Source organism: Macrotis lagotis, chromosome 4 (genome assembly GCF_037893015.1).
Source record: "Macrotis lagotis isolate mMagLag1 chromosome 4, bilby.v1.9.chrom.fasta, whole genome shotgun sequence".
NCBI classification, from domain to species: Eukaryota; Metazoa; Chordata; class Mammalia; order Peramelemorphia; family Peramelidae; genus Macrotis; species Macrotis lagotis.
Window position 1 is genome coordinate 173,959,284 of NC_133661.1, and position 24,198 is coordinate 173,983,481.

The 24,198-nt window shown below is 34.8% G+C and overlaps 1 protein-coding gene across 4 annotated transcripts in view; it reads left to right on the forward strand.

The window, feature by feature from the left end:
* GABPB1 (GA binding protein transcription factor subunit beta 1) overlaps window positions 1–24,198 on the forward strand; it is a 92,322-nt gene that overhangs the window by 47,056 nt on the left and 21,068 nt on the right. For 3 of the 4 annotated variants that reach the window (XM_074234698.1, XM_074234697.1, XM_074234699.1), the window contains exons 2-6: window positions 988–1,095; window positions 2,084–2,251; window positions 4,328–4,522; window positions 4,861–5,008; window positions 5,326–5,439. In XM_074234698.1, the coding sequence (XP_074090799.1) occupies window positions 988–1,095; window positions 2,084–2,251; window positions 4,328–4,522; window positions 4,861–5,008; window positions 5,326–5,439 (733 nt within the window). The remainder of the gene's footprint in view (window positions 1–987; window positions 1,096–2,083; window positions 2,252–4,327; window positions 4,523–4,860; window positions 5,009–5,325; window positions 5,440–24,198) is intronic. The other variant, XM_074234700.1, reaches the window with a different exon arrangement.

Sequence of the window (24,198 nt, forward strand, 5' to 3'; positions counted from 1 at the left end):
ATTGATCTAAATTGAATGGGTTGAGAGAGAAATCGTATTCTTAAGGAAAAAAATATAAGAGATAGCAAGATCATATAATAATATAATATATATATATATTTATATTTTAAATTAAAGGTCTTTGGTCTTTGTTCAAACTCCACAATGATTTCTCTGCATACAGATGGTATTCTCTATCACAGATACCCCAAATTGTCCCTGATTGTTGCAGTGTTGGAATGAGCAAGTCCATTAAGATTGATCATCACCCCCATGTTGCTCTTGTGGTGTACAATGTTCTTCTGGTTCTGCTTATCTCACTCAGCATCAGTTCATGCAAATCCTTCCAGGCTTCCCTGAATTTCCATCCCTCCTAGTTTCTAACAGAACAGTAGTGTTCCGTAACGTACATATACCACAATTTGTTCAGTCATTCCCGAATTGATGGACATTCACTCAATTTCCAATTCCTTGCTACTACAGACAGGGCTGCTATGAATATTTTTGTACAAGTGATGTTTTTACCCTTTTTCATGATCTCTTTAGGGTACAGACCTAGTAATGGTATTGCTGGATCAGAGGGTATGCACATTTTTATTGCTCTTCAAGCATAAAGGAAAAGAATTTAAAAGCAGAGGGTAGAGATGTCAGATCAGGGGTAATGGTCTCGGAAAGTACTGATGGTTTAAAGTAAGTTTCAGTGAGTAGGAAAAAAAAGGATTTAGGAGGAATGAGACATAGGGAGAAGTCAAATGAGAAGAAGATGTGCATGAATTACAACTAATTTTAATATCCTAAACTTTGGCATAATTAGGAGGATGAATATGTCCTCATCTGAATATATTTTAGAGCTAAATATTAATCGATTTTTTTCTTTAATTCACTTCTCATCAACTATTATATAATCATAGAAGAAGAAAGCAAAAAAAATGCTGATGTTCATGAATTTTAAATTTAAAGTTAAAATTTAGCATTGAACTATTTTTTTCCCCTTTGATTTTTGTTTAGATGTCCCTGGTAGATTTGGGAAAGAAGCTTTTAGAAGCAGCACGAGCAGGTCAGGATGATGAAGTTCGGATTTTGATGGCAAATGGAGCTCCTTTTACAACAGATTGGGTAAATAAAAAGTCTTGTGTGGATTTTCCTCTCACTTATTTTTAAATAGAAATTTAATCAATTTGATTAATTGATTTAACTTATGAACTTACTCATATATTATTTATACCATCAAAAATGTGTGATAGAAAAAGATTGAGCAGGTTATGAATATGGCATAAACAAGTGATAACAGTATGTTTGCATGCTTCATTAATTATTCTGACAATTTTGAGAGTTATTGAGGAGAGAAGAACCTAGCCTATTAATGTGTCCTTGGTCCCTGCCTTCCCCATCACCTCCAAACTTGTAGGATGACAGGATGGATTATGATTTCTTTTGTTGGACAGAAATTCCACATGAGATCACAAATTTATTTGAGTATTCATAAGATAAAAAGTTAATCATTTTTTTGGTTGAATAAGTTTTATAAGTTAAATATGATAAATTTCAGTTTTATGAATGTCTGCTTGAATTTGAGCCTGTGGGAGTCATGAGCATTATGTTATTGGAATGACCTATTTATCTAAAGATTTTTCTTTTAAATTTCCAAGCTTTTTCTCAACTTTTTTTTTTGCTGTTTTGTGAATCAGTACTGCTTGTGATCTTGTGTCCTTCTTCATGCTGCTTTCTACATGAACATCTATCTACCCTAAATTGATCTTGACAAATTCCCTTAAAGTATCACTTCCAGTTTGTACCCTTTAAATTTTGCCTGTGTTAATAAAACTGTTTACTAGGTTAAAACTTCATACTGTATTTTGTGAAGTAACTAGAGGTTTAGTGAGTAGATCAAATGGAATAGAAGTCAAGATTATTTCTGCCTCTCACTGACTGAAATCATAATTAGCCTTAGTTTTTTCTTTTGTAAAATGAGAATATCGATTATTGAATTTTCTTACAGGATTAATAAGACGTCTGTTAAGAAAGATAAAATTAAATGCAAAATAGGTATAAAATATATACTAGAAAATCAGAGTTTAAATATTGCATTTATTTTAAATTTTAGTTGGGTACATCTCCACTTCATCTAGCAGCACAATATGGGCACTATTCTACTACAGAAGTATTACTCCGAGCTGGAGTAAGTCGAGATGCCAGAACTAAAGTGGACCGGACTCCATTACACATGGCAGCATCTGAAGGCCATGCAAGCATAGTAGAAGTTTTACTTAAGGTTTGTCTTTTATTTCCAAATTTTAAAAGTAAACCTAAACTTGAAATAACAATATTTTTTGTAAAGAAAAACTGCCTGTTAGAGTTAACCTTTTCTGGAACAATTTTCTCTACTGGGTCCTTAGATTCTTGAACTTCCCTCCTAATGAAATCTCTGGAAAGTAGTGTTTTATGTGAAAGTAGTATTTTCAATGTTTTCTTACTTAAAAAAAGATCAATAAAAACATTTTTAAAAATCACATTAGTTTATCACAGTTTTTCTCCTTTTCCCCTCCCAAAGAGCCATACCACAGCATAACTAATCAGTATTTCAAAAAAAGTCTCAAAATATTTGCAGCATTTATGAACCTCCCATCTTTACAGAGGGATGGGCTGGAAGTATCTTCTCATATCTTTTGATCCATGCTTGTCCTTTATAATTTTGCAATATTCACTTTTGATTTTTTGTGTATATGACTTTTCTTTCTGTTATATTGGTGCAGTTACTGTATATGTTATTTTCTTGGGTATGCTTACTTTACTCTGCATCAGTTCATAAAAATCTTTCTATACTTTTTTTTTTTAGATTTTTTAAGGCAGTAGGGTTAAGTGGCTTGCCCAAGGTCACACGGCTAGGTATTTATTAAGTGTCTGAGGTCGGATTTGAACCCAGGTACTCCTGACTCAAAGGCTGGTGCTTTATTTACTGCACCACCTAGCTGCCCCTTCTATACTTCTTTATTGCATTCCTCATTTCTTATGGCATAGTAGTATTCCATTATACTCATGCACCATAATGTTTTGAGCCATTCCCCAATCTATGAACATCCTTTTTGATTCCAATTCTTGGCTTTCATAAAAAGTGCTTCTATAAATATTTAAAAATATATGGGGACTTTATAATTATAGGCCAAGTAATGGAATTTCTGAGTCAAAGGGTATGAAGATTTTGATCACCTTATTTGCATAATTGAAAGTTGCTTTCCAAAATGATTACTGATTCTCAATACTACTGGCAGTATACCAGTGTCTTCTTCTTCCCAAGATTGTCAATCCCCAATATTGATAGCTCTCATCTTTTGTCATGATTGCTAATTTTCTGGTTATGAAGAGACATCCCAGACTTGTTTTGATTTGCAGTACTTTTATTATTTGTTATTTGGAGTATTTTTCATGTGATTGTTAGTAATTTACAATACTTATTTCGAGAACTGTTTTTATCTATAAATATATATGTGTGTATGTATATGTATTTAACATTCTTTTAAGACTGGTAATTGAAAGGGTAGCTAGGTGGCACAGTTTACAGAACCCCAGCCCTGGAGTCAGGAGGACCTGAGTTCAATTCTGGCCTCAGACACTTAATAATTCCTAGCTGTGTGACCTTGGGCAAATCACTTAACCCTCCATTACCTTGAACAAAACAAAACAAAACAAAAGACTGGTAATTGAAAATAGCATTAGCATGGGTGAGATTATTGTTTTTTAATTTAAAGAATGAAATAATTTGCAAAGGAATTGTTCTTTCTGAGTATCTAGGAGCTCCTTGGAGAGATTTAGAGAACTGAGAAAGAACTTTCTAAACAGTTCAGTAAAATTGAAAGTGATGGATTAAAAAAATGATGTTCCTTTGTCTTTGATATTTTCTTCTAAATGACCCACACTAAATGATTTCTCTATTAAGTGTGTAAATGTAAAAATAAAAACCATAGTTCTTAGACCTATTAGGAACATTAAAAGAGATTTGTAGGAGTACTTGAAGAATTTTACTCCCTTTCCTTGCACTTTTTCCCTTTCCCAAACTTTCATGCCCATACTGATAGATAATGCAGAAACAAAAACTACAAAGTGCAACAGAATAATTTGAGTTCTTTGAGGTATCAGAAGAAAAGCAGTCAGAAAAAAAAGCAGTCAGCCTATCACAAGAATAACTGACTGGTAGGACATTTGGATGATTTGAACATTTTAAAATGAAGATTGATTATATATCTCTTTTATAGATTCTTGATTACAGATATGTACAGTGATTATAATTTCATTTTATTTAAAAATAGCATTTATATTTTAAATAATCTTTGGATTTGGAATATTTTTGTAGCATGGAGCTGATGTCAATGCAAAAGACATGTTAAAGATGACAGCATTACACTGGGCTACAGAACATAATCATCAAGAGGTGGTAGAACTTTTAATTAAATATGGTGCTGATGTCCACACACAAAGTAAATTTTGTAAAACTGCTTTGGATATTTCAATAGACAACGGAAATGAAGATTTGGCAGAAATATTACAGGTAATTTTTTTACTTTTTAGTTTTAAAACTTATGAAAGAATACCTATTTTTTTCATGATATGTGAATTATTAGCTAGTTAGTTAACTTTGAGATGTTTTGGATGAGGCTTTTTTCTTTCTCTTGTTTTCCTCTTATTTTTTTCTCAATTAGATTCCCCCTTTTCATTTTTTTTATATCTCAGGGATTCTCAAATCTTTTAATATCTAAATAAGGACAAATAAATCATTAATTTATTTGATATTAAATTATTTCTGAACTCTTTTTAGTCTTTGGATTCCCTTGGGCATTTCTTTTAATTGCTTTTACAATTCGGGTACTCTTGTGGTTTATTCTCCAGATTGCAATGCAGAACCAAATAAATACAAACCCAGAGAGCCCTGACACTGTGACGATCCATGCGGCAACACCACAGTTTATCATTGGACCTGGAGGGGTGGTGAACCTAACAGGTCTGGTATCCTCAGAAAATTCATCCAAGGCAACAGGTATTGAGATGCATGTAGGGTAGCTGTTGGGATTTTGTGCTTTAGTAGGTATTCACCATTTTAAGGAAGGACTATTGGCGAATAAGGGTAAGATCCTAGTAGTTGCATTTTCCTTTTTTGGTATATTTAACATGACAAATGTTTGGGCAGATAAAATAATTCAAAGAAAGATGATTTTGGACAAAGCATTAGCATTTTAGTTTTTGATAAAATTGTTTATACCAGTTGATCCAAAAGGAGGGAGTAGGTCAAAGCTGTAAATTTAATTAAAGTTTTTTTAAGAACTAATCTACCCTATTTTTTATCCTCTTTAATAGATGAAACAGGAGTATCTGCTGTTCAGTTTGGAAACTCATCTACATCAGTATTAGCTACATTAGCTGCTTTAGCGGAAGCTTCTGCTCCATTGTCCAATTCTTCAGAAACCCCAGGTTAGAAAAATAATTTATGGATTTTAAATAAAGGAGATATAATTTGTGTCAGTTGTTAACTATATAGAACTTTTAACACTTGAAGAGCTAGGGAATTGCACCAAAATTATGAAAGATGAGAGCAGCTCTCTAGCAGTTGATGTTATTATTCTTGTGAATGGAGAGTACACAGTTCAGACCTATGATATCATCAGTGTAAGAACTCTCATTGAGGAAACACCTTTTCCCAATGCAAATCAGTAACTATTCTTCAATTTTGAGAGTTTTCTGAACACTTGAGAATTTAATTGTCTAGGATCATATTTTCGATTTGTGTCATAGCATTGAACTCCTGATATCTCTTTGACTTTGAGGCCAGTTATTTTTTTACATCAAACTACTCTGTATCTTCTACTTAAAGATAGAAAATAGTAGCTTATTCTACTTGATATAATAACTGTTAGAATACTCACTGAAGTTCTGCTCTAATGCTTCATCATGATGTGGTTATTATTGCTAGTTAAAGGCTTTACTAGGAGAATATAAGCAATTTGTATTCTATATATCTTTCTGCTGAGGATTAATGCTAGCTAAATATGGGAGTGGGAGGCTTGTCATCAAAAGATTGGCCAATAGCTGATGAATTATTTTCAGACTCAATAACACATGAAGACTATCTTCTTTCTACTAAGGAGTAGTGGGGTTTGCTACTACCTACATTACTAGGGTTCATTATTTAGGTGCTATGGTGAATACATAAGCCGATGAAATAATGAGCCTGTGATTTTCCTTTTTTTTTAGATGATATCTTTTCATTCTATTTTATTTCACTTTTTGCTTTTGATCCTCCTATCCTTTACTATTTCTCACCTTGTTTTTTTCCCTCCTTGATTAGCCCATATTTCCCAAGGTGGAAAAAGAGTAAAAAGATCTCTTTGAAATTTCATCCTGAGAGTTTACTGCTACATTACTTGAACTAAGGTCAATGACTTATCTTTTTTTTTGATTTGTATTTTGTTTTTCTAATTACATATTATAAAAGTTTTTCAGCATTCATTCATTTGCATATTTATAAGTTGCACATTTTTCTACCAATCTCCCTTCCACCCCCTCCCCTCAGTGACAAATAGTCTGGTAAAAGTTATCAATGTATATTTTTGTTTAAAATAGTAACATATTAGTCATTTTGTATATGACAAATTAGGACTGAGGAAAAAGAAAGAAAACCATGGGATAGGAAGGAAAACCTAAAAAGAAATTTTTAATAAGTGAACATGGTATCTCTTCAGATTCTGTGGATTTTTGTTTTTTTTTGCTTTCCTCTGGAAGTGGATGGTGTTGCCCATAACAGGTCTCCCAGGGTTTTCCTGGCTTTCTGTATTGCTGAGAGGAGCTGCTTCCATCAAGGTTGATCATCTCACAATGTTGTTAATGTGAACAGTGTTCTCTTGGTTCTTCCGCCTTTGCTCAGCATCATTTCATATAATTTTTTACATGTTTCTCTAAAGTTCAACCATTCATGGTTTCTTAACAAAGCAATGGTACTCCATGACAATTATATACACCATAACTTTGTTCAGTCATTTTCCAATTCTTTGCCACTAAATAAAGATCTGCTATAACTATTTTTGAACATGTGGGACTTTTCCCATTTTTTATGATTTCTTTTGACTATAGGCCTAGTACCAATGTATTGCTGGATCAAAGGATATGATCAGTTTTATTGCTTTTTTGGGCATAGTTCCATATTGCTCTCCGGAATGGTTAGATTAATTCACAACTCCACCAGTAGTACATGAATGTCCCAGTCTTCTCACAATCTCTCTGGCATTGACCATTACCCTTTTTATCATCTTAGCCAATCTGATAGGTGTGTGAAGTGATACTGCAGAGTTGTTTTAATTTGCATTTCTCCAATCAATAATTATTTAAAACATTTTTTCATATGATTTTATATATATAGACACACACACACACACACACACACCCCCCTTTAATTTCTTCATTTGAAACTGCCTGTTCATATCCTTTGACTGTTTATCAATTGGGGAATGACTTATAACTTTATAATTTTGAGTCAATTTTCTATATATTTTAGAAATGAGGGGAAAGTTAGGTGGTGCAGTAGATAGAGCACTGGCCCTGGAGTCAGGAGGACCTGAGTTCAATCTGGTCTCAGACACTTAAATGTAACTGTGTGACTGCAATGGGCAAGTCACATTAACCCCCCATTGCCTTACAAATATTCCAAAAAAAAAAAATGAGACCTTTATCAGAACTCCTATCTATGAAAATTGTTTCCAGCTTTCTGTTTTTCTTCTAATTTTTGTAGCACAGGTGTTATTTGTGCAAAAAAATTTAATTTTATATAGTCAAAAACATCCATGTTTGCAGTTTAAAATATACTCTATTTCTTGTTTTGGTCTTATTTCCATAGATCCAACAGAGTATTTCTTGATCTGTTAATTGGTCTGTGCTATAACCCTTTATGTCTAAATCCTGAACCCATTTTGACCCTATTTTAGTATAGAATGTGAGATGTTAGTTTATGCCTAGTTTTTGCCATAGTATTTTCCAGTTTTCTCGGCAGTTTTGGTCAAATAGTGAGTTCTTATCCCAGAAACTAATGTCTTTGGGTTTGTCAAACAATAGATTGATATAGTCATTTATTACTGTTTCTTTTATGCCTATTGTAATTCACTTTTACTTTACTCATTTCTTAACCAATATCAGGCACTTTTGCTGATTGCTAGTTTATGGTATAATCTTAGATCTGTTACAACTAGACCACCTTCCTTCGCATTTTTTTTTATCAATTCCCTTTGATAATATTGATCCTTTGTTGCTCCACATGAATTTTGTTACTATTTTTCTGCCTCTGTAAAATAGTTTTTGGGTAGTTTGTTTGCTATGGCATTGAACAAGTAATTTAATTTGGATAGATTAACATTTTTTATTATATTGGCTCAGCCTAACCATGAACAATTGAATTTTTTCCAGTTGTTTAGATCTGACTTTATTTGTGTGAAAAGTATTTGTAATTGTGTTCATTCAGTTTCTGGGTTTGTCTTGGGAGCTAGATTCCCAAGTATTTTACATCAATTTTTTTTTTTTTAGATTTTTTTTCAAGGCAAATGGGGTTAAGTGGCTTGCCCAAGGCCACACAGTTAGGTAATTATTAAGTGTCTGAGACCGGATTTGAACCCAGGTACTCCTGACTCCAGGGCTGGTGCTTTATCCACTGTGCCACCTAGCCGCCCCAATTCCCAAGTATTTTATATTTTCTATAGTTATTTCAATGAAATTTCTCTTGCCCTTGGGCTTTGTTGTTCATAAATAAGAAATGCTGATGATTTTTGTGGGTGTATTTTATATCCTGCTACTTTGCTGAAGTTGTTGTTTCAAGCAGATTTTTAGTTGATTTCCTAGGGTTCTCTAAGAATACCAACTTACCATTTGCACAGAATAAAAATTTTGTTACCTTTTTGCCAATTTCATTTCTTTTTCTTCCTTATTGCTAAAGCCAATTATTTCTAATACTATATTGAATAATAGTGGTGATATTGAAAAGTAGAGGGCATCCTTTGTTTCACCCCCTGATCTTAATGGAAATGCTCTTAGTTTATCTCCATTACATATAATGTTTGTTGATGATTTTAGATAGGTAACTGCATATTATTATCATCCCCCCCCCTTTTTTTTTTAGGTTTTGCAAGGCAAATGGGGTTTTAAGTGGCTTGCCCAAGGCCACACGGCTAGGTAATTATTAAGTGTCTGAGACCGGATTTAAACCCAGGTACTCCTGACTCCAGGGCCGGTGCTTTATCCGCTGTGCCACCTAGCCGCCCACTGCATATTATTTTAAGGAAAACTCCATTTATTCCTATATTCTCTAGAGTTTTTGATATGAATGAATGAATGTTTGTCAAAGGCTTTTTCAGAATCTGTTGATAATGATATGATTTCTGTTGCTTTTTGTTATTGTTATGTTCTATTATGTTGAGTATTTTCCTAATAATGAACCATCCCTGCCTACCTGGTATAAATCCCTTCTGATCAGTTTGTATTATCCCTAGTAATAGCTTGTAATTAGTCTGTGCTGAAATTTCATTTAAGTTTTTTGTATTATGTTCATTTGGGAGATTGGTCTATAATTTTCTTTGTTTTGACTCTGGATTGGTGTCATAAAAGGAATTTGGGAGAACTCCTATTTTTAAAAATAGTTTATGTAGGATTGGAATTAATTGTTGCTTAAATGTTTGGTAAAATTCACTTGTAAATCCATCTGGACCTGGAGACTTTCTCTTAGGGAGTTTATTGATGATTTCTTCAGTTTCCTTTTCTGAAATAGGACTATTTTAACTATTTTATTTCTTCTTCTGTTTATCTGGGTAGTTTATATTTTTGTAAATATTCATCAATTTCATTTAGGTTGTTGAATTTCTTGGCATACTGTTGGCCAAATTAGCTTTGAATTATCTCTTTATTTTCTTCTTCATTGGTGATGAGTTCACCATTTTTGATACTAGTAATTTGTTATTCTTAATTAAAATCAGGTTAACCAAAGGTTTATGTTTTATTTTTTCATAAAACCAACTCTTTTTTTGATGATGACCTTTTATTTTTTTTGTTTTTGTTTTTAGAAAGATTTTATTTATTTTGAGTTTTGCAATTTTCCCCACATTCTTGCTTCCCTCCCCCCACCCCCCACAGAAGGCATTCTGTTAGTCTTACATTGTTTTCATGGTATACATTGAACTCATTTGAATGTGATGAGAGAGAAATCATATTCTTAAGGAAAAAATAAAGTGTAAGAGATAGCAAGATTACATAAGATTTTTTTTTTCTGAATTAAAGGTAATAGTCATTGGACCTTGTTCAAACCCCACAATTCTTTCTCTGGATACAGATGGTATTCTCTATCATAGCCCCAAATTGTCCCTGATTGTTTCACTGACGGAATGAGTAAGTCCATCAAGGTTGATCATCACCCCCATGTTCCTGTTAAGGTGTACAATGTTTTTCTGGTTCTGCTCATCTCACTCAGCATCAGTTCATGCAAATCCTTCCAGGCTTCCCTGAATTCCCATCCTTCCTGGTTTTCAATAGAACAATAGTGTTTCATGACATATACATATACATACACACACACACACACACACACACACACACACACATATACCTCACAGTTTGTTAAGCCATTCCCCAATTGAAGGACGTTCACTTAATTTCCAATTCTCTGCCACCTCAAACGGGGCTGCTATGAATATTTTTGTACAAGTGATGTTTTTACCCTTTTTCATCATCTCTTCAGGGTATAGGCCCAGTAGTGGTATTGCTGGATCAAAGGGTACGCAAATTTTTGTTGCCCTTTGGGTGCAATTCCAAATTGTTCTCCAGAAAGGTTAGATGAGTTTACAGCTCAACCAACAATGTATTAGTGTCCCAGATGTCCCACATCCCTTCCAACATTGATTATTGTCCTTTCTGGTCATATTGGCCAGTCTGAGAGGTGTGCTTTAATTTGCATTTCTCTAATAAGTAATGATTTGGAGTGGTTTTTCATATGACTATGGATCACTTTGATTTCCTCAGCTGTAAATTGCCTTTGCATATCCTTTGACCATTTGTCAATTGGGAAATGGCTTGTTATTTTGAAAATTTGACTCAGTTCTCTGTATATTTTAGAAATGAGTCCTTTGTCAGAAATACTAATTGAAAAAATTGTTTTCCTGTTTACTACATTTCTTTTGATCTTGGTTACAGTGATTTTGTCTGTGCAAAAGCTTTTTAATGTAATCAAAATTATCTAGTTTGTTTTTTAATGATGTTCTCCATCTATTCCTTGATCATAAACTGTTTCCCTTTCCATAGATTTGACAGGTAAACTACTTCCTGATCTTGTAGTTTGCTTATAATATTGTTTTTTATGTCTCAATCCTGTATCCATTTGGATCTTATCTTGGTATAGGGTGTGAGGTGTTGGTCTCATCTAAGTTTCTTCCATACTAACTTCCAATTTTCCTAACAGTTTTTATCGAAGAGAGAGTATTTATCCCAATAGCTGGACTCTTTGGGTTTATCAAAGAACAGATTACTATAATCATTTCCTGTTATTGTACCTAGTCTATCCACTGATCCACCACTCTATTTCTAAGGCAATACCAGACAGTTTTGATGACTGATGCTTTATAATATAATTTTAGATCTGGTAAGTCTGAGTCTCCTTCTTTTGCACTCTATTTCATTGAATCCCAGGAAATTCTTGACTTTTTATTTCTCCATATAAATTTACTTACAACTTTTTCTAACTCATTAAAGTAATATTTTGGAATTTTGATTGGTAGGGCACTAAACCACTAGTTTAGTTTTGCTAGAATTGTTATTTTTATTATATTAGTTTGACCTATCCATGGACAGTTGATGTTTGCCTAGTTATTTAAATCTGATTTTATTTGTGCGAGATGTGTTTTGTAATTGATTTCAAAAAGATTATGGGTCTGCCTTGGCAGGTAGACTGTAGACTCCCAGGTATTTTATATTGTCTGAGGTTACTTTGAATGGGATTTCTCTTTCTAGCTCTTTCTGCTGTATCTTGCTAGTCATATATAGAAATATTGAGGATTTATGAGAGTTTATTTTATATCTTGCTATTTTGCTAAAGTTGCTAATTATTTCTAGTAGGTTTTTTTTGGATGAATTCTTGGGATTCTCTAGGTATACCATCATGTCATCTTCAAAGAGTGAGAATTTTGTCTCTTCCTTCCCAATTCTAATTCCTTCAATTTCTTTTTCTTCTCTAAAATTGCTGAAGCTAACATTTCTAATATGATATTGAATAGTAGTGGTGATAATGAGCATCCTTGTTTCACCCTTGTTCTTATTGGGAATGCCTCAAGCCTATCCCCATTGCATAAAATTCTTGTTGATGATTTCAGATAGATATTGTTTATTATTCTAAGCAACAAACCACTTATTCCTACACTCTCTAGTGTTTTTAGTAGGAATGGGTTCTGTATTTTGTCAAAAGCTTTTTCAGCATCTAGTGATATGATCATATGATTTCTGATAGGTATGTTATTGAAACAATTAATTATCCTAACAGTTTTCCCAATATTGAACCAACCCTGCATTCCTAGGATAAATCCTGCTTGATCATAATGTATTATCCTAGTGATAACTTGTTGTAATCATTTTGCTAAGATTTTATTTAAGATTTTCGCATTTATATTCATCAGGGAGATAGGTCTATAATTTTCTTTCTCTGTTTTAACTCTTCCTGGTTTAGGTATCAGCACCATATTGGTATCATAGAAAGAGTTAGGCAGAGTTCTGCCTTCCCCTATTTTTCCAAAGAGTTTATATAGAATTGGAACCAATTATTCCTTAAATGTATGATAGAATTCACTTGTGAAATCCATCTGGCCCTGGAGATTTTTTTCTTAGGGAGTTCAGTAATGGCTTGCTGAATTTCTTTTTCTGAGATAGGGTTATTTAGGTTTTTTAATTTCCTCTTCATATAATCTGTGTAACTTATATTTTTGTAAATATTCATTCATTTCTCTTAGATTGTCAAATTTATTGGCATAGTATTGGGCAAAATAATTTTGAATTATTACTTTAATTTCCTCTTCATTGGTGGTGAGTACACCTTTTTCATTTATGATACTGGCAATTTAGTTTTCTTCTTTCCTTTTTTAAATTAAATTGACCAGAGGTTTATCAATTTTATATTTATTTTATTTTTTCTGAAAACCAGTGGTTTCTGAAAACCTTGGTTTTATTTATTATTTCAATAGTTTTCTTGCTTTTGATTTTACTAATTTCTCCTTTAATTTTTAGAATTTCTAATTTGTAAAAATGAAGTCTTAGTGTTATATATTAGATCAATGATTTTCTTGCTTTCAGTTTTATTAATCTCCTTTGATTTTCAAAATTTCTAATTTGTTATTTAATTGGGCATCTTTAATTTGTTCTTTTTTTTTAGGTTTTTTTTTTTTTCAAGGCAATGGGGTTAAGTGGCTTGCCCAATACCACACAGGTAATTATTAACTGTCTGAGGTTAGATTTGAACTCAGGTACTCTTGACCCCAGGGCCGTGCTCTGTCCACCTAGCCACCCCTTTTCTACGTTTTTTAATTGCATACCCATTTCATTGATCTCCTCTTTCTCTAATTTATTCCTTTAAGCATTTAGAGATATAAAATTTCCTCTAAAAATTACTTTGGCTGTATCCCTGAAATTTTAGTATGATATCTCATTGTTGTCATTTTCTCTGATGAAATGTTTGATTATTTCTGTGAATTATTGTTTGATCCACTCATTCTTTAAAATTAACTCCATTCAGTTTTCTCCACAGTCCTATTGTAAAAACAAAACAAACTTTATTTAGTATAGAAAATAGAGTGCTGAATGACTGAAAAGGAACAGTTTATTAACAACTTTTTTGTATGTGAAAACCTGTGTAGGTGGTAATAATGGTAATATTCCATGAGGAGACAGGACAAAATAGAGCACTCATAATTTGTGGTTGAATTTGAATGAGAAATCACATCAAAAAGTAATCATAAACTGAAAGACTCATAAGAAAGAATACATTCATTTAGAAATCCTATAAACCAAGAAAGTTTACAAGTGTTCCCTTCCCCATGTATATCAAGGAAAACTCAGTTGAACAGTATAAAATTTAAACACTGAAGTTATAATAAAAGAATACTAAAAAAAAGTTTAAAATTTTGTGCACTAAGGTTGTTTTTACAATTAGGATTTTTATTAATGTCTTCTTTTAGGTTTTTGTAAGGCAAATGGGGTTAAGTGGCTTGCCCAAGGCCACACAGCTAGGTAATTATTAAGTGTCTGACACCGGATTTGAACCCAGGTACTCCTAACTCCAAGGCCGGTGCTTTATCAACTGCGCCACCTAGCTGCCCCAATTTCTTCTTTTTTCTTAAGTCAACTTAGTTATCTCAAGTATCCCTCCCCCTCCCTCTCACAGAGAGATATCCTATTTAAAGAATAGTACTTTTTGAAGGGGACAATAAAATTAGCACACTGTTCAGTTTATCAATACTTCTCACTCCACAAAGGGGCAGACTGAGTTTATCCTTTTACATTTTGTCATTGGGAGTTCTGCTTGGTCTTTATAATTTTATTGCATTCACTTTTGTACTTTTGATGTGTTATTCTTTCCATTTTCACTGTTGTAATTATATTTTGTGTATTATTTTCTTAGTTGTGCTTACTTTACTTTGCAAGTTCATGTTGTTCTTTCCATGTTTTTATTTATTCATAAGCATCATTTCTTTCAATACTGTAATATTCCATTATATTCATATGCCAAATTTGTTTATCCATTCCTCAATTGATGGACATGTACTTTTATTTCAATTCATGGCTGTCACAAATAGTGCTGCTATAAACATTTTGATATATTAAAGAATTCCTCAATGGCAAGATACATTTATTCTGAGAACAAAAAAAGTCTAGTTCAGTTTGGAAAGACTGCGTAAATGCCCTGAACCTGGACAGAGCTCTGTCTGTTTAGTTTTGAGCAGTTTCTTTTTGTGGCTTATTTTTTCTCCTACATTAACTCTACTCTGTGTGTGTGTAAATTGTAATCGTTTTAGGTAGAAAATGCTCTTCTGGGTTCAGTTGTGTGAAATTATATGGCCTTCCACATAGTTTAATATGAGCTTTCTTCACCCACTTCTATTTTTATTTTTACATTTCTTTCTTTGGAGTATAATTTTTTTGATGTTTAAAATTATTTATGTGATGGGGCGGCTAGGTGGCCTAGTGGATAAAGCACCGGCCTTGGAGTTAGGAGTACCTGGGTTCAAATCCGGTGTCAGACACTTAATAATTACCTAGCTGTGTGGCCTTGGGCAAGCCACTTAACCCCATTTGCCTTGCAAAAACCTAAAAAAAAAAAACAAAACCAAAATTAATTATGTGAAAATCTGACCTGCATTTTTAATACTATTCAGAACATACATAATATATCCCCCCCATATTTGTGATTTAAATAGTTAAGTATTGATGGAAGAGTGGACCTATAGGTAAGTAGTTATTGATGTTCTTTCAGGCACATTTTTCAGTATTAATAAGGTCCTGGATTCCCCCCTTCCCCCCACAATATCTTCCTCTTCTTTTTTTATATTCTTTTTTCATTTTCATTTTTTTTAATTTAATATTTATTCTCATTTTGTACAAATAATGTTTTTTATACCTTAATAAAATATTCTTGTTTAAGAGTAAACAAAATACCCCCTCCCTCAAAAACATATAGACTCGCTTGAATGATAAAGTAAAAGGGAGAGGGGAAAAAAATTAAAATTAAAATAAAAAAAATAATAGTAATTATTTTAGGTATGGCAGGTGGCTCAGTGGACGGAGCACCAGCCCTGAAGCCAGGAGTACCTAAGCCCATATCCGGCCCGGTACACCAATCACCCAGCTGTGTGACATGCAAGCCATCCCAACCCCACTGCCCTGCAAAAAACAAAAAAAGAACAAAAAAAGACCCAAAATATAATAAAATAGTAGGGGCAGCTGGGTGGAAGAGAGAGCACTGGCCCTTGAGCCAGGGGCACCTAGGTTCAAATCCGGCCTCAGACACCCAACGATCACCCTGCTATGCGGCCCCGGGCAGGCCACCCAGCCCCATTTGCCCTGCCCCCCAATAATAATAATAAGAATAAGAATAAGAATAAGAATAAGAATAAATGTGTTTCAGTCTGTGTATCAACACCACCACCAGCTCTGTCACGGGTGGATCACATTCTTTATGATAAGTCCATTACAAAAGTTACTTCCATATTTTGCCAATGTTGCCATTGCTGATCACAACTCCCTCCTTTCGTATTTCTCCACTACCACGTACTATATTTTCTCTCTCCTTTCACTGACTCTGCTGTAGGGTAGCTGAGTGGCACAGCAGACAGATCCCTGGCCCTGGGGCCAAGAGGCCCTGAGCCCCCATACCACCCCTTAGGCCCAGCATCCACCTGGCCCTATGGTCCCAGACAGGCCATCCAATCCCAGCCCCTTGCAAGAAGTAAAAAAGAAAATGTGTTATATCTGACCACTCTACCCCCAAGGTCCATCCTCTCCTTTATTCACATCCCCACCCCTTCCCCTGTCCCCCCTTCTTACTCCAGATGCCTATACCCCATTGAGTATATATGTTGTTTCCTCTCCTAGTCACCTCTGATGAGAGCAAAGATACCCTCATTCCCCCTTGCCTCCCCCCCCCCTTCCATGTCATTGCAATAGCTCATTGTAATAAAGAAAAATCTTATATGAAATATCTTGGCCTATTCCCCCTCTCCATTTTCTTTCTCCTATTACATTTCCCTTTTTCTATTGACTCCATTTTTACACCATATTTTTTCTTCAAATTCAGCTTTCTCCTGTGCTTCATCTATAAAATCTTCTACCTGCTCTGTTAATTGAGAAGATTCATATGAGTATTATCAGTGTCATTTTTCTATGCAGGAATACATGCAGTTCATCATTATTAAGTCCCTCATATTTTCCCCTTCTCCAATCTCCATGCTTCACCTGAGTCCTGTATCTGAAGATCAAACCTTCTGTTTAGCTCTGGCCATTCCAACAGGAACATTTGAAATTCCCCTGGTTCATTGAAAGTCCATTTTTTTCCCTGGAAGAGGACATTCAGTTTTGCTGGGTGGTTGATTCTCGGTTGCATTCTAAGCTCTTTTGCCTTCCAGAACATTATGTTTCAAGTCCTACAAGCTTTTAATGTAGTTGCTGCTAAGTCCTGTGAGATCCTGACTGCAGCTCCATGGTATTTGAATTGTGTCCTTCTGGCTGTTTGTAATATTTTCTCTTTGACTTGGGAATTCTGGAACTTGGCTATAACATTTCTAGGGGTTGGTTTTTTGGGATCTCTTTCTCGGGGGGATTGGTGGATTCTCTCCATTTCTATTTTGCCCTCTAATTCTAGGATATCAGGGCAATTTTCCGGTAGTAATGCTTTGAAAATGATGTCAAGGCTCTTTTCCTGATTGACTTTCAGGTATTCCAGTAATTTTTAAATTATCTTTCCCAAATTTGTTTTCCATATCAATTGTTTTTCCAGTGAGATGTTTCACATTTTCTTCTAATTTTTCATTCTTTTGGTTTTGAAGTATTGAGTCCTGATTTCTAGTAAATTCATCATTCTCCCTGAGTTCTATTCTTTGTCTGAAGGATTTGTTTTCCTCAGAGAGCTTTCTTAACTCTTTTTCCATCTGGCCAATTCTGCTTTTTAAAGCATTCTTCTCCATACCTTTTTGAATTGTTTTATCCATTTGACTTAAGCTGGTTTTTAGCATGCTATTTTCTTCAGCATTTTTTTGGATTTCCTTGACTAGGCTGCTGACTTCATTTTCATGTTTTTCCTGCATCTCTCTTCTTTTCCCAGTTTTTCTTCTAACTCCCTAATTTGATTTTCAAAGTTTTTTTTGAGCTCTGTCATAGCCTGAGCCCAATTTCTGTTTTTCTTGGAGTCTTTATATGCAGGAGCTTGTGCTTCCTCATCTTCAGATTGAATGTTTTGATCCTCCTTGGGCTCACAGGCAAAATATTTCTCAATGGCATTCCTCTTGTTTCTCTGCTTGCTCATTTTCCCAGCCTTAGCCTATTTTTGGAGTGCTTCCTGAGCTTTTGGGACACTCCCACAAGGTCTCAGTGTGTGAGTCTCTGTCCTCCCTCCTGGTCTGTGAATGACCGTAAGTGCCCCCCTCTGCCTCGGGACTGAGGTGGGGGGGGCTGCTGTTCTATGGGGGGGCCTAGATTGTGATCAGGATCTGAATGTGGTCAGAACCCCAGAGTCCTGTTCCAGGGGCAGAGGACAGCGCTCAGCAGTCTCTCTTCACTCCCCTCCCTAGGTTCAATGGGCTTATGCCCTGGGGGCTCCTGCTTATCAGCTCCACCTGCTTCTGTTTCCTGGATCTGGACTGCCTTGGCCACACTGCTAGCTGTGTGCCCTGAGGTCTGGACTTCATGTGCTCACTCTGGCAGAGGTGTTCCCCTCACCCAGCTGTTCCCTCAGTTTGTGCCGGGTGCTCCCCCGGGTGTAGGTCAGGAAACTCCCCTGTGGCTGTGAGCTGCGGGGCTGCCTCCAGGAGGCTGAAGTTCTTTTGCTCTGGCGGGCCACCCCTCCGGCGGGCCACCCCTCCAACCCTGGGGAGCAGAGCCTTTCTGCTATTTTCCAGGTTACCTTGAGTAGGAGAACTGCCTCACTGGGTCCCTGTGTGGGTTCTGTCTCGAAAATTTAGTTAGAGTACTTATAAGTTTTGTGAGAGAGCTCCTAAGAGAGGATCCTTTCTTGTCACCATCTTGGCTCCACCCTCCATCTTGGCTCTGCCCTCTCCTCTTCTTTAAATACATTCATTACATACCTTGCATATGACAATCACAGCCTCATATTTCTCAAAGCCCTCTCAATTGGATCATATATCTCTCTCATACATACATACATGCATGCATACATGTATATGTGTGTATATATATTATATATATAATATAATATATATATACATGTATATACATGTGTACTTACACTTTGTCTGATATGGTTGTTTTTCATATCTTTGTTCTTTTTAGTGACATTTCTACTGCTTTTATGAGCACATTCTAGGATTGTGATATTAGGTCCAGGTTTAGTGGTTCCATCATCTTTGCTATAGAAAACATTTTGTTAAAATTCTGTTTTGCAAATCTTTTCCTTTCCCCTTCTATTTGTACTCATTTTCATCCTTGAATGCTCTTGAGAAGACTTTGCATAGTTGGATACCTTTCTGAGTTTTTTTAAACTTGCTTTACCCTCTACTCCTTTCCTCTGCTTTATTAAAGATGCTATTCATATACTTCTGTCATCCTTCAAAAGATTTTATAAACAAGTTTATATTCTAACCCATTATTGCTTCAACTGGCAAGTAGATCAAATGTCTCCTGAATTTTAAGATCCTTTTAAACCTTTTTTTTTTGTCTCCTTGCAGTTCCAGTTATGGTTTACATTAAAGTTGTAAATGAAATTATTATAGTAAGTCTCAGTGTCACTTCTCCTTTTCTGATTTTTTTTAATTACTTGTTTAAATAATTCAGGGTTAAGTAATTCAGTTGTATGCCATTGGTTTTTTTTTTTTATTATTTTTATCATTTTCTACTAATTCCACCACCCATAATTCCAACTTAGTGTTCTGGATATACATAAATAGTTGGATTCAGGAATAACTCCCACATCAATGACAAATCTTTTCCCTTCTATTAGTTAGTTTCTGGAGTTTCACTATGTCTAGTACCTATCGGTTTTTTTTACTTTTTATAAGAAAGTGTTCATGGTGTATGTAACTGTAATCTACAGATATTTGTATCTCTCATTCTTTTTCTTTCTTTTTTTTTTTTGCAAGGCAAATGGGGTTACGAGGCTTGCCCAAGGCCACACAGCTAGGTAATTATTAAGTGTCTGAGACAGCATTTGAACCCAGGTACTCCTGACTCCAGGGCCGGTGCTTTACCCACTGTGCCACCTAACCGCCCCCCCCCCCCATTCTTCTTGAGCCGTGTTTTCCAATATAATTCACTCCATCTCTACCTTTTCTCACGTTTTCATTGAAATCATTTAGTACCAGAATATATGTCGTTTTAATTTCAAAGGGTTTTATTAAGTTCTTTTTAGGATTTCTCTTCCAATTCATTCTTACTGAATTTTGATAGATAAAAACCAACAATTACTTTCATAGTTGTCTTTTTTGCAAATGTTTTCCATTAAATACTTTGATATGTGATGACAAGATATCCCACAAAATAATAGTTCTTCTTTCTTGTTGTACAGTAAAACCCATCTAGCCAGTTCCTTTCTTTGTTTCTCCAAGAAGTGAGCTCTTGTTCCACTTAGCTTTTGATTTACTTCATAGTAAAAATATAAAGCTTGTATGATCTCCAGCACTGAGTCCATTCAATATTTATTGGATCTCACATTTAGAATATCACTTCAAATATGTAGCACAATATGTAGAAAGTAGAGTGCCAGGCCTGGAATCAGGAAGACTCATCTTCATGTATTTCAAGTCTGATCTCAGACACTTGCTAGCTATGACACTGGGTAAGTCAGTTAACCCTTCAATTTCCTCATCTGCAGATATATAGATGGATGGATGGATGGATGGATGCATAATTAGATGAATGAGGAGGAAATGAACAAATCATTCCACTGTTTTTGCCACGAAAACAGCAAATGGGATCACAAAGAGTCAGATGGCTTGAAACAACTGAACAATGACAACCAAAGTCAAATTGAAGTTTGATGTTTTTTTAGGTTTTGTTTTTTTTGTTTTCATTGTTTCTATGACCAAAAATGTTTGTTACCAGTTGGTCGACTTACTCTCTTCATAGTTAAATGCTTTGGTCTTGGGAAAATAGATTCTTTCTGGAGCCCTTCTTGAAAATTTTTCATTATGGTAGAACTTGTCAAAGCTAAGGTATATCCTTGGAGAGTTCAGTTTCATTTACACCACAAAATGAAGTATCAGAGTAGAACTTTGAGAGATTTAGCTGTTTATGAATTCAGGACAAACTTGAAGGCGTTAGAGAGGAACAATAGATTCTTCAAGCATTATTTGAGAATGGATCACATCCCTACCAATTTACAGTTAAATTTAAGATATAGAGAACATAAGATCTGGTTGTATTTATTGTTTGTTGATTATAAAAATGCTACTCTACAGACCCCTTTATAATAGGATTCTTCCCACATATACATCAATATTATTTGAGATTCTTTGAAAATATAATATTGAACCCTATTCAGTGATCCTTAGATAATGAATATTAGGTGAGGCATAAACAGGATGAGGTATACTTATCAAAAATATTTATTAGTGTGATGGGGGAGACTTAGGACAGAATTCAGGTCAAAGATTATTGATGGTGACTTTCATCAAATGGCCTTGTTTGTGAATGACAACATGCTGATTACATTAAGTCCCAGAACACTGCAGAGACACCTGGAAGAAACTAGTGGTCACTTATAGGACTGGCCTTGTGTGTTCACACTGGAAATAACTTAATAAAGAATATCTATTGCTGGGGCAGCTAGGTGGCGCAGTGGATAGTGCACCGGCCCTGGAGTCAGGAGTACCTGAGTTCAAATTTGACCTCAGACACTTAATAATTACCTAGCTGTGTGGCTTTGGGCAAGCCACTTAACCCCATTGCCTTACAAAAACCTAAAAGAATATCTCTTGCTAAGATTTAATAAATAATTTATGTGTACATATATACATATATAAGTAATGTCTATTGCTTAGATTTCAGTGTACACACACACACACACACACACACACACACACACACACACATACACATGTCTCTGGTTGACCATGAAAGCAAAGACCAGTTTTTTCAGTACTTATATTTTGCTGTGTTACTTTATAGCGCAGAATTCCATGGTTTCCATAGAGCTAAAAGTAACCATCAAAGAGAGACATGGAAGGATCCAGATCTGATCCTTTACTATGTTGACGATGTATTCATAAGCATTTCAGAATACTCTTGAGAACAGTTAATCAGCATTAGATTTTTCTGCTTCACTTTCATAATTTTCCAGTTTCGTATCTCAGTTTTTTAAGGTCTGTTTAGTTTGAACTTTCAATTGCTTGACAAATGCTTCTTTGTTTTCTTGGAATTCACTTTATTTTCTTTATTTGGATTTTCCTAAGGCTATTTTTATAATTGTATTCATAATGTCTATTCCTATAGTTTTTAGTTAATACCAAGTAAATATAATCATTCCATTTGGCCTGCAAAATTAAGAAGATTCTGCTGCTTTTCTTTTTCTAGCTATCCCATACACCTTAAATTGCTTTCCCTTTTTCAGTAGAGTGAGTTTTACACAAATGAACAGCTTCAGCATTTCAATGGAACTTTCATGTTGTTCCTCATATACAATATTCCACCTGTCTGCACACCTTTGCATGAGCTCCCTCCTCAATTTAAACTCTTAGAATTCCTAGTTTTGTTGACATTTTGTCAGTTCAAATGGCTCTTAGACATTTGTGAAGATTTTCTTGATTTCCTCCAATTGCTAGTGCTTCCTTCTCCCCCCACTTCAAATTGTCTTTTATGTTTTTTATACTTATACATGTGTATGCTATCTCTTCTAATAGAAGAAAAGCTCTAGGAGACCACAGGCTATTTCATTTTTATTTTTGTATACTGAGTGCTTGGCGCAGAATAGATGTTTAATGAAAGTTTTTTGTTTGCTTGATCCATGGCCTCATCAATGTGGGTTTTCTTTTGTAGCTTGCAATCCATTCAATTCTCACATCCTTTGAGTTTCTTAATGTCTTTCTGTAAATTTTCCATGGAGAATCTGCCTTATGTTCTTGAAATGTTCCTTTGAGTCTTTTAATATTTTGCCACAGACACCAGCTTATGAAATTTGATTTTCTGTTGTCCATTGCTCTCATTCCATTACTAGCCCATTTCCTTTTCTATCCATGCCTCTCCTTATTGATTTTTTTTATACTACTTCTCAAATACAGGTCATTGTTTCGTATTGTAACTTGCTTGTTCTTGGTTTGTTCTTTTATAAAGATGACAAAATCACACACACACACACACACATATCAGTAGTTGCTGGTGGCTTTTTAATTATTTTTTTGGGGAGAGGGTAATAAATGCTAGCTACTATTAATACCATCCATAACTTTTTATTTCTTTAAAATCTTTTCCGTCTCTGAATGCTCTTGAAGAGTAATGTCTGAGTACCTTTAAAATTTTATTATCTCCATCATGAATTTCTTTTTGCATATATTTGGTTTTGTGTAGCTATTTTTAATAAATCACAGGATCATAGGTACATAGAGTATCTAAGAGATAGTCTAGTCCAACCCCTTTGCTTTACAAATGAGAAAATCGAATCCCAGAGTGGTGAAGTAACTTTCTGTAGTCACACATATAGTAAGTAGTAAACAGACTATCTTCATCTTCTCAAATGCCATTGGTACTTGATGGTGGAGTACAATTGCAGTGGTTCCATTTTCATTGTTGATGAGACTAGATCGCCATAGAAATGCCAGCAGATCTGTTCCATTTCATCTCTATTTGTTGTCCTTCTTCCAGTGTCATCTACACATGTTCTCCGGATGATCTGGCTTAGCTGGGTCTTATGCCAAGCTCCCTACAGGCCCGTTTCCTCCTCAACTGTCTTTCGCTGTTTTGTGAGGCAACACTGGTCGTCATCTTCCGTCATTTTGCAAATGAGCTTGTACTCTAACCTGGTATTGCCCTTGGCTTCCATGTCTCTGCTCTTGGCAAGGAGATCAAGTGTTTCCTGGGTAAGGTGGTTTCTGGGCTCTTTTGACCTCCTCATTGTGGCAGTTGTTTTGCATCAGTTAAGCTTCTTAAGGAAATGATGTTGCAGTCATTGTCTTTACTTTTTTTCCATTTCCCATTTTTTAGAAGGCTACAATTTATTGAAAATAGGTCATGTTGGGGCTTCTGTAGTTGTTTAACATGTCTTCATTTTTATCTTTTCTTTAATTTTGACCTTTGTTATTTCATACACTTTTTCCTGCATGATCCCTCCATTCCAGTTTATTAGATGTTCCTTGAACTCAGTACTTGATCTCTTATTTTTGTGCATTCTTATAAGCCATTGTCCATGCCTGAATTGCCCTCCAACTACATCTCCACCCATTAGAATCTTTGTCTTGCTTTAAGGTTCAGCTTAGGTGAATCTACCTCTTCCATGGAATCTTTTTGTTCTCC